General features: G+C 39.0%; 1 protein-coding gene across 1 annotated transcript; it reads right to left on the bottom strand.

Moving 5' to 3' along the window:
- Positions 1 to 1,478: 1,478 nt before the first annotated feature.
- tnfa (tumor necrosis factor a (TNF superfamily, member 2)) lies at positions 1,479 to 3,984 on the bottom strand. Its single transcript, XM_026300982.1, has 4 exons — positions 3,654 to 3,984; positions 3,499 to 3,526; positions 3,217 to 3,273; positions 1,479 to 2,636 (listed from the first exon to the last, which is right to left on the bottom strand). Exons 1-4 carry the CDS (start codon positions 3,825 to 3,827, stop codon positions 2,167 to 2,169), a joined length of 729 nt encoding a protein of 242 aa, XP_026156767.1. The 5' UTR covers positions 3,828 to 3,984; the 3' UTR covers positions 1,479 to 2,166.
- Between the last annotated feature and the right edge of the window lie 6,290 nt (positions 3,985 to 10,274).

The following is a 10,274-nucleotide window of genomic DNA, read 5'->3' as shown; positions in this document are numbered from 1 at the left end:
CATGAATGCACTAACTCCTTGTCCTGCAACAGCAGGTGAACTTTCTCCTACTGAATGGTAATGATGATCAGTTAGGTATTGCACTTTAATCAAGTAGTCATATTCTAACTGCTATACTCATTCTTAGGATGCTCCTGTGTGACGTGATAAATTAGTTCATAGTTTATGGGAAGGGCAAGAAATTGGGCTACCTTTTTTGGGCTACTGAAAATAAAAGGTTTTTGACCACATAGTTCCCACACGAGGAAGTTCACAGCTTATTAAATATTCTGTAGATATGGAATGGATGGTTGACTATTCCACAAATTTCAAGTTGTTGTATATTTTTTGGACACTGAAAAGTTTGTTGCTTGCTCCACCAAATAGATGGCAACTTAAATCGGTGCACTAAGCTCCCCTACCCCAACCCTCCCCTCCCTTCCCTTCCCCTCTCCTCCCTCCTCAAATTTATATTCCACCACTAACTTTGTGCTCTCTCTCTCTCCCCTAGTTTGTGCTCTCTACCTCTTTCTCTGTACCTTCTGCAGTGTCTATTTGTTGTTTATTGTTGCTGTACTTTTCTCTCTCCTCTATCCACTCACCTGGTTCTGCTGGACGTTTTTTATTCTGTTAAAGGGAGTTTTTCCTCTCCACTGTCGCCAAGTGCTTGCTCATAAGGAATTTGTTGGGTTTCTTTTGTTTTTTTGTAAAGTGCTTTGAGATGATTGAATTGTGATTTGGCACTAAACAAATAAACTGAATTGACTTGAATTAAAGAACCTCTTGTAACTTGTGCCGAATCAATCATGTGGATCAACTAATCTGCTGAAAGCAAAATTATACATTTTAAAACTGACAGCAGCAGATAAGTAGATTATGCTGAAGAAGTAGTTTTAGAAAATTGTAGGGACATCATGATAGTTTGTATTAGGTGCGAAAAGGATCACTGTAGAAATCCATATAGATTTCAAATGGACAATCCTATTACGGCAATGATACACCATTGCTTTACACAGCAGTATCACCACATTTGTTTAAGGTACATTTTGGCAATGTGCCAAGGTGAAAACTGCCACAGCTTTCTCTGTGTTATTGGGGTTAGATGTCAGTGGGACAAGTGAAGATGAATGTGCTCTAATGCTGTGTGTTTTTTGATAATCACCTTACAGCATGTAGTGTTATCTAATCATGCAGATAGTTTCCCTGGCAGTGTGTAGGCCTTTCCAATAGTACAAATTAAATTCTGATCACTTCTGTTGCATTGAAGTTGTGACAAAAATCTAGTGGATATGCTGCACACTGTATGCTTGGCTTAATTCACTGAACATAGTACTTGTATATATATATACTCTTTTTATTGCAGCATACACAGTAAAATATTTGCAAATGTCAATAAAAATAATTATAAATGACATTATAAATTATTTAATAAATTACAGTATGAAATCCAGAAATCCAATTTAAATAATCAAATAAATAAATTAAATAAATAAATAAATAAAAATTTCAATAAATATAATGTAAGTTTAAATAAATACATCCTGGCACCCTGTAGTGAAGCAATAAATATACAGCAGTAACAATTATATAAGAGACTGTGCATTGAAATACAACAGAAGGTATCTATGGTGGCTGAAAAGTGCCAGAGAGGAAGAGTCAGAAGATGTTGATATCGCTTCCAAGGAAGAGAAGAGAAGGAGCAGAACCGGAGCAGATTACATGAGCAGGTGTTGCTCACTATGTACTGGGTGGAGGTAAATGCAGGTAAAGCAGCTGCAAGAGACGACCACCAGAGAAAAATCTGCCAGCTCAACGCCAAATCAGTATTAACTATCTTTGTAATAAAGACTACTTAGCTGTTCCTCTGTGTCTGGGTTGACAGGGCAGGGGATCAGATGGTAGCAAGAGGAACTGCCACAATAACGTTATAGATCATATGAGAAATCTATGATAATAGTTTTTGAGCTCTATTGTTAACCGCTACATGACACAAAGTTTAAATGACTTCCTAATACAGTAATTTTAAGTCTAAATGAAAAGATGCAATGAATTTTTACTAGCAATGTAAACCGTTTGGGGGCACACAAGGCAGCAAACTACAAGCCTTGCAGTGGTGTCATCATGAAAGGTGATGGCTTTTCTTCATGTACAGTTATATCTTCACCTGAAGTGCTACATTACTTGTTCTCACAAGGCAAATACACCAAAGAAAGTCTTCCCTGGCTCATCTTCCAGGTCAGACAGCATCTTCTCCTCCATCACTGTCTTCAGTCTGTCCCCTTTCCTTAAGTTGAACACAGCTCCCATGTACACAGCAGAGAACCAGCTCCCCTCTTCATCTGGATTTCTGCTGTCTGTCTTTTGGCAGACAGTGCGGACAGAGTGCAAGATGGTCTGGTAGGATTTCTTGTTGTCATCATTCCCATACGAGCTAGACCATCGCTTCACTGTGTGGCTCAAATGGACCATGGGTTTTGAGGTTGCGTCATGGGCATCGCTGCAATTCACCCGGAAAGATGCTTGGCTGTAAACAAAGTAGAGGCCATTTTGAGGAATTACAATCTCATTGTTGTCGAGTAGCAACCCCCCTTGAAAATGGGACTGGTCCACCTGATTCTTCCATTCTACTGAGGTTGTCCTTCGAGGGTTGTGTTCACCTATGGAAGAGTGTAGAAGGGCTTATGATGGAGGTGACTACGTATTTTTGACAGCTAGACAGAAAAAAGAATTAATTGAACTTTTCTACAAAGACAGGGTGGAGTCCAAGGAATGTGTAATCTGTCCATCAGAATGTAATAGAAATGTGTCTGACGTAGCTTAAGAATAAATAAATTTCACATCTTTGGTTTAGCTTGAATTGCTTCAAATACCAACTCATATAACTAGAATTGTCTAGAATTGCCCTAAAACATCCAAAACAACTATAGAACTTCTTCAAGAATGTCATTAACATCTTCAAAAGAAGCCATAAAACCTCCTCAGTAACTCTAAATCTCCCTCAAGACACACTAGAGCTTCTTCTGAGGCACCATTAAATCTAGCCCTAATCCTGTCTAAGTAAATGTCACCTAGAACTACCTCAAAGACCTCTGGTCTGAGAACCACTGGAGTTAAAACAACAAGAGTTAAGAGAGTACCCTCCTAAAATATGTCAGCCATTATTTTCTTACATTGTGTTTAAATATGTGTTTATACGTATAGGTACTCTGTTATGCTGAAAATGTTGATTGTTATTACCTTCTAAATGAATAGCTGCTCTTACATTTGAAATTTCCCTCAATGTGTGATGAGGATCTGGAAAGAACAAAGACAGAGGATCAGAACATACTAAAACAGCTCCACCTCTTCTTATCTGACTTTCTATTGCAATTACAGAATAAGAATAGAATAAGCGTCTCAACAAGTTATACTCTTATATTGCTTTATTGAAAGTTTGACAGGATAAGCTAACTATGATTTATTAGATGCTACAAAACCATTATTAGCCTTAAGCATACACTGAACATTTTACATTCTCACCAAAATTGCCTTCATCTTGTCCTGGGCCCTGTTTTAAGAAGGGAAGGATAAAGAGACTGTTAGAGAATGGCTGGGTACAGATAAGTTAGGACATTGGCTGGAGACACATAGGCCCTTCACTAATTTACAGACAAATCTATGACTTGTTTTCCCACCTTAGTATGCCTCTTGAAAATGAGAAAAGCAGCAGCAGCAGCAGCAACGAGACAGAGTGTGACCACCAGCTGGGCCATGGTACGTTTTGAGGTAGATGTGACACTCTGCGTTGTTGGTTTCTTGGCTTGTGTGTTGACCATGGTGTCCATCAGTACCTTGCATTCAACTTCCATTGTCTTCAGCAACTATATTTGAGAACTTTTTCCTTCTACTTCTACTGCCACTCTGCTTTGTTAACTAATACTAACTGAGTGGCTCTTTTAAAAAGAGCTTCCTCTTGGAGGGAAACTCCAATGATGTCACTTGCTGTGAGTGAGTGGAGATTTGATGAGGAACAGAGACCAAGGGCTGAGGAGGATCTTACACACCACACCCTCCTACACATATAGCAACTATATGACTGAGTTAAACTGTGTAGAAACCCTTTTTCACACATGTACAATCAACAACGCACACATAATAACACTTGATCTCAAACACATATATTTAGTTACAGCCATACACCAGCATAGCAAACAGACAAAAACTACACAAAGTCCACAAAACACACCCAGTTTAAAACTGACCTGAAAAATGCATATTTCACTCATCAAACAAAGTGTTGCATATTTAAGTATGCTGTAGTCGTGAAAGTATGTCAAAGTGTGGGAGATGCATCATTCGGGTATTTATCAAGACATTTGTTGTGTTTGCCAGCATTGCGAAAAAGGTGTCACACTATCAGTGCTTGACATTGCACTGTGCACTATAGATCAAAGTAAAAATTAACTGCAACTCACTGTCTTTGTCATTGTTGATATCTACAGTACATTGTGTCATTACCCTTTTGTTTCAGAATGGACAGATGATGAAGTCAGACCTTATAGTTCAGCAGGAAGAATTTTATTAATTATATGTAATATTTCCTGTGCAGTGAGTGGGTATGAAAGTGGTTGTGGAAAATAGACAATACAATGTAAAACAAGAAACAAAGTTTTTTTTTTTCTTTTTTCCTTTATTTTTTGGCACATGTGGGTTTTATATGATATATGACCAAAAACCATTAGATTATTTGAAGTGGTACATATTAGTTTTATGTGGTATATGACTATATGACTTTAAATTAGCATGGTGTACATAAGTAGCTTGGATTTGTTACCATAATTCTCTGCTTGAAAGAAAATAAGATAAAAAGTTGCAGTATGATTATAATGATTACAGGTTTAAAGATGGGGCTGTGCAAAATAATCAGCTCTAACATGTGATTAGCTGGCCTATGCATCATCACAGGCAACCCACAGTCTGGAAATAAGAACATCCTCCTACATTTGCTGCTAAAACAGTAAACCACAAGAAAAGCCTCAATTATCAGATGATGGTCTTTCAAGTAATGAGAGTGTAAAGAAAAAATAATGGCACTTTAAAATGACACTTTTGTAGAAAAAGTAAAACATGTACATGCAAAAGAATCCATCAACATTATCACTTATGTTAGATGTTGGATTGATTTCTTGATCTCAGACATACAGCCCGAGAAATGGAATGAGGTTTGTATCTCTTTTGGGTTTTATGTAGATAGGTAGGTAGTTAAATGATAATTGCCAGATGGCAAAAACCCCAGATCTGAATTCACCAATTTTCAAATCAGTAACTCCCTGGCTCCAGGCCTATCTGCTGCCATATTTTATAGAAATTCAATTCAATTAAAGAAACTTTATTTATTCCCAGGGGGCAATTTAAGGCACACAGAGTAGTGCAGAAGACATGAGCCATAAACATTTGAAAAGCCCCTCAGATGTGTTTTTTTCTAGGACAAAGTTGAAAATATAATCTTGGTATGTATATATATGAACCAACAATTTAAGGCAGATTAGCTACATTTGAGATTGAAACTGAAAGTGACATCACATTCCACAGAAAAACTTTGTGACCACAACTATACCTTGGATGATAAGTCTCTTTTTGGACCAGAGCAGTTGTACCCACATTGAACTGTGGCCCTCTGTTTTCTTGTTCAAATAACCCACCAAACCTCCGATTAAGCAGAATTCCACTATGGACCCTTTTCAGACAGTGTCCTTTGCCCCTCTCCAAGATGGTATCCTCACTTCTGCTAGAGCATGAACACATCCTAAAAAAGTTTCTTTTAAAATGAAAGAATGATCCAATCAAGGAGATAATATTTATGACAATGTGGCATTCCAAAAAGGTTTTACATGCTTCACCCGATGTGTTTAGATGGTCTGTTGTATATCACTTTAAGTGTTGTAATATACACTGTTGCCGTTCTAGCCATGGACCTAGTATAGCATTGGAAGAAAATGTTTTTCACTTCATAGATCTCTCAAAACCCAGAAACCAGGTGCTCACCTTCAAGACCCAACCCCAGGCCTGGCTCCAGGGTGGGGCCCTGGCTTCGCCGTACTGGGCGACGTCACGGTCCTTGTTTTCCTCTTCTTCATAAGGGGACCATTGATGGTAGAACCTCAGATCCAGGGGGAACAGTGCGGTTTTTGTCCCAGTCGTGGAACACTACACTAGCTCTATACCCTCTCCAGGGTGCTCAAGGGTTCATGGGAGTTTGCCCAGTTCACATATGCTTTGTGGACTTGGAGAAGGCATTCAACCACGTCCCTTGTGACATCATGTGGGAGGTGTTCGGGAGTATGGGGTCTGGGGCCCTTCGCTAAGGCCTATCCAGTCTCTGTACAACCGGAGCAGGAGCTTGGTTCGCATAACCGACAGTAAGTCAGGAGGTGGTTAGCCATCTCCAGGTCAGGGCAGATAGCCTGCCTTGTCTTGTCTCTTGGTCTTGTTCACGAGTGAGGGAAAGACAGAACATGAGTTGACAGATGGAATGGTGCATCAGCAGCAGCAATGCGGTCGATGTACTGGTCTGTTGTGGTGAAGAAGGAGCTGAGCCGAGAGGCGAAGCACTCGATTTACTGGTCAACCTACATTCCTACTCTCACCTATGGTCATGAGCTTTGGGTCATGACCGAAAGGACAGGATCTCGGATACAAGCGACTGAAATGAGCTTCCTTCGCAGGGTGCCCAGGTGCTCCCTTGGAGATAGAGTGAGGAGCTCAGTCACCCGGGAGGAGCTCAGAGTAGAGCTGCTGCTCCTCCACATCGAGAGGAGCCAGCTGAGGTGGCTTGGGCATCTGTTCCGGATGCCTCCTGAGCGCCTTCTTGGTAAGGTGTTCTGGGTATGTCCCACCAGGAGGAGGCCCAGGGGAAGACCCTGGTTTCAATCCTGCTTGTTCCTGCTCATCGTCCTGTGTTTAAAAACAACAAGTCCACATAGAAGAACATCAATGTGTGGCCCAGTAGAACCATTCCAGGACTGCCTTGAACCAAACAGCAGATTTTCAGAAAAGCAGCTACCAGTGAGGACGGAGTGGACACGGAGAAATATGTGACATCTGTCTGCGGTTATATGAGGAAATGTACTGACGATGTGACCACCACCAGGAGAGTCATCTACCCCAATCAGAAACCCTGGCTGAATGGAGAGGTGTGGCATCTCCTGAAGTCTAGAGATGCAGCTTTCAAGTCAGGAGACACACTGGCACTGAAAGCAGCAAGGAAGGAAGGAAGGAGCTAGATACTGGTATTAAAAGGGCAAAAGCCAGATATGCCCTTAAAATACAGGGTCATTTCTACACCAATGACCCCCGGAGGATGTGGAAGGGCATAAGAACTATAACAGCATACGGAGGGAGAGATGTTGAATCACCTCAGAACCCATCTCTCCCAGATGCCTTCAATACATTCTCTGCTTCCTTTGAGGCCTCTGGTTCACTGAACTATTTATTTAGGTCTCTTATTGGGTAAATTGGCGTAAGTAGTTTTGCATGCTGGCATGCTTGGGTACATATTTTGTTTCTTCATGTAACATGTTGGAATGGCAATAAATTAATCTTGAACCATGAACGTTAAACTTATCTTGTGGTCACTGTTTATTCTGACACTATATTTGCTGCAGTTATTCACATTAGAGTTATGTGAAAACACCACAAAAATACTTTGCTTTAATTTCATTGTAAAAACATTTAACTATTGACAGTCATTGTAGGCCACCTCTTAAATAGCTGATTAAGACTGAGTCATGTCACCTGTAGGCAGGCCCTCAGTTAGTTGTAATTTCTAACTAATGAAAAAAGTCTAATTAAGCAACATGAAATGAGAACAGATCAGTTTGGATTAATGTGTAATATTTGTTTCTACTGTTAAAAAAAAAATTAAATCTCAGTTTATATTTCAATTCTCTCAAAATCCATTTTGAGTTGGAAGAAAAGTAGCTTCATATGATACAGCTGTAGAAAAAAATTTTTTTGTGATAGTGAATACAGGCACTAACACACACTGGTCAGAAAAACTGTATTTAAACTAGATTATCATTAAAAAATTATATCATGTAGGAGAAAATTATATCATTATTGTGAAGTGTTACTTGACATGTCATTCAGTGAGAATAAATTAACCTAGTTTTCCAGTGAGCATGACTTCAGTGGGAGGGGATTATACCTTACAAAACAAAGTGAGAGAGGATATGAAAAAGAAACTTTTTCTTATGTGGTCTACAGCCCACTTCCACATACGTATATGTTTCATTTTGCAGTAGGATTTGAAATAAATAGCTGACAAAAAGTCCCCACCTGGTGTGGTACATTACCCTGCTCTTCACTTTTAATTTGTTTTTAATTCTACCACAAGAAGCAAGTTCTCCTCATCTTAAAAAAGACTTGATACTCTCCATAAAGTCACATAGGAATACACCGTGGTTTTTCAGGTTGGCCCACAGCTCAACTTTCTCTACAAGTTGAGAGTGCATATAGACATCCACATATCCCCAGACATATCCCCCAGATTATTACTGTAGTTCACCTGAAAAACTTTGAAATGGGGAGCCCAGTGATCTGTATCCATGGGGTTCAGTCAGACTCAGCTTGAAAAACTACAATGAGTTTGCTAAAAGATAAACACATGCTTGTAAACAAAGGGCATTAACATTCAGTGTGTTCCCAGGTAAAAGGTAGAGGCCTCAGTACGCTGACATGGAGCAATACCAACTAGATACCAAATAAAGGGAAGGAGAAGCAGGAGTATTATTATATTATTCATAATAAATACTATAAATTCCAGTCTTAGGACTCTGGAAGGAAGCCATAGTACCCCCCCAAAAAAACCAAATAGATACAGAGAGAAATGCAAACTCCACTCAGAAAGGAGTGCACTTATATATATACATATTGGAGGGGATGTGTTCACCCATACAAGTTGTCTAACAGCTCAAGAGAGAAGTGTTTTCCACACTTGAAATTAATGCAATTAAGGCCTTATTCTGTCACTGTGTCTTTTGTTGTCATTACATAATCATTGGTCATACAATGAGGAGATTGCTTCACACTTTGAGGCAGAATGTCCTCACAGGCAATGAAACTGTAAAGAAAATAACAGGATTGGTTTGTGAAGAAAGAAAGAGAACTAGAATCCTTACTGCATTGACAAACTCTGCATCAAGTGGCCATGATTGGGCATGAAATGGCTACTGAATTGCCAGTTTTAAAAAAATGTCAAATGTAATTCTGATATCAGAATGGTGTGGGGAGATTTGGTTTCAAATATTATTCAACAACTAGATAAACATTTTGTGTGAAGTATACTTGCACCTTTACAATTAGTTATATTATACTGTTCCACTGCCATAACTTGTTGGTAGCAATCCCTTTTTTTGCATTATAAGACACATGGCAGTTTTCAGGGTTCCTTGCAATTTTAAATTCAATTCATCCTATTGTTAAGGTTTTTAAGACAATATATAAAAATGATGACGCCCTGATTGTATTAAATATTATTGAATTAGTGGAAGAAATAGTATTTTATTACTTTCTCTTTGCCTCAGTCTACTCAATATTCAGTTCTTGTTTGTTTGTATTCATATCTACTGAATCTGCCTGTGCACTATACTTGCTATCAACCTTTAATTTTTCTTTCACTATACACAAGCTAAGTCATATTCTGGACCTGACTTTGGTTTTCCTGTGTATGATACCCTAACTTCCTTCCTTAAACCATCCGCTTGCTGTTTTTCACACATGCTTTTGACAAGCTTCTTTTGCCTTTCATTTGCCCTCCTTAGATACATGAAGTACTGTAAGTTCAATCTTTATGTTTTAAAATGCAAAAATAGAGGCAATGTCTTGGTATTATTCCTGGGGCTCTATTTTTAGTTTACATAACGTAGCACAGGTAGACATTGTGCCTACAGCTTTCTTTCCATCTTAGGGGAATAGAGTACTGCTACTGCATGACTCATACAACAATGTCAACCACATAAAAAGGTGGAAGAAGGCTTCAGGTTGATGATTCAGTGAAGATAACGGGGGTTGAAAAGCAGGGGTAAAACCCCATGTCTTGCATTTTTAGTTTAATTCCATTTTCAACCCCTGGAAAATGAAAATCATGCCAGCAAAAATGTTTGCCAATAAAATTCGTTTGGTTAGTAATAGTTTTGGGCATCTAGTCAAAATCTGTCTAATTTAATATCTGGGAAATATAGGCTTTTTTGTATCTATTGGTGACTAAAGATCTGGAAGGATCACCATGACCTATCACTATTCTTGGACCTCTGCTA

The sequence above is a fragment of the Mastacembelus armatus genome, chromosome 11 (genome assembly GCF_900324485.2).
Source record: "Mastacembelus armatus chromosome 11, fMasArm1.2, whole genome shotgun sequence".
Classification (NCBI taxonomy): Eukaryota; Metazoa; Chordata; class Actinopteri; order Synbranchiformes; family Mastacembelidae; genus Mastacembelus; species Mastacembelus armatus.
This window is presented reverse-complemented; position numbering and strand designations above follow the sequence as displayed.

Bases quoted from the DNA above. Each gene is read 5' to 3' on its own strand.
- tnfa (XM_026300982.1), bottom strand. From the start codon at position 3,827: ATGGAAGTTGAATGCAAGGTACTGATGGACACCATGGTCAACACACAA. The intron at 3,274-3,498 runs GTGAGAATGTAA...TGTTCTTTCCAG, and splicing joins ACAAGATGAAGGCAATTTTG to ATCCTCATCACACATTGAGG. The intron at 2,637-3,216 runs GTAATAACAATC...ACTCTTCCATAG, and splicing joins AGCAGCTATTCATTTAGAAG to GTGAACACAACCCTCGAAGG.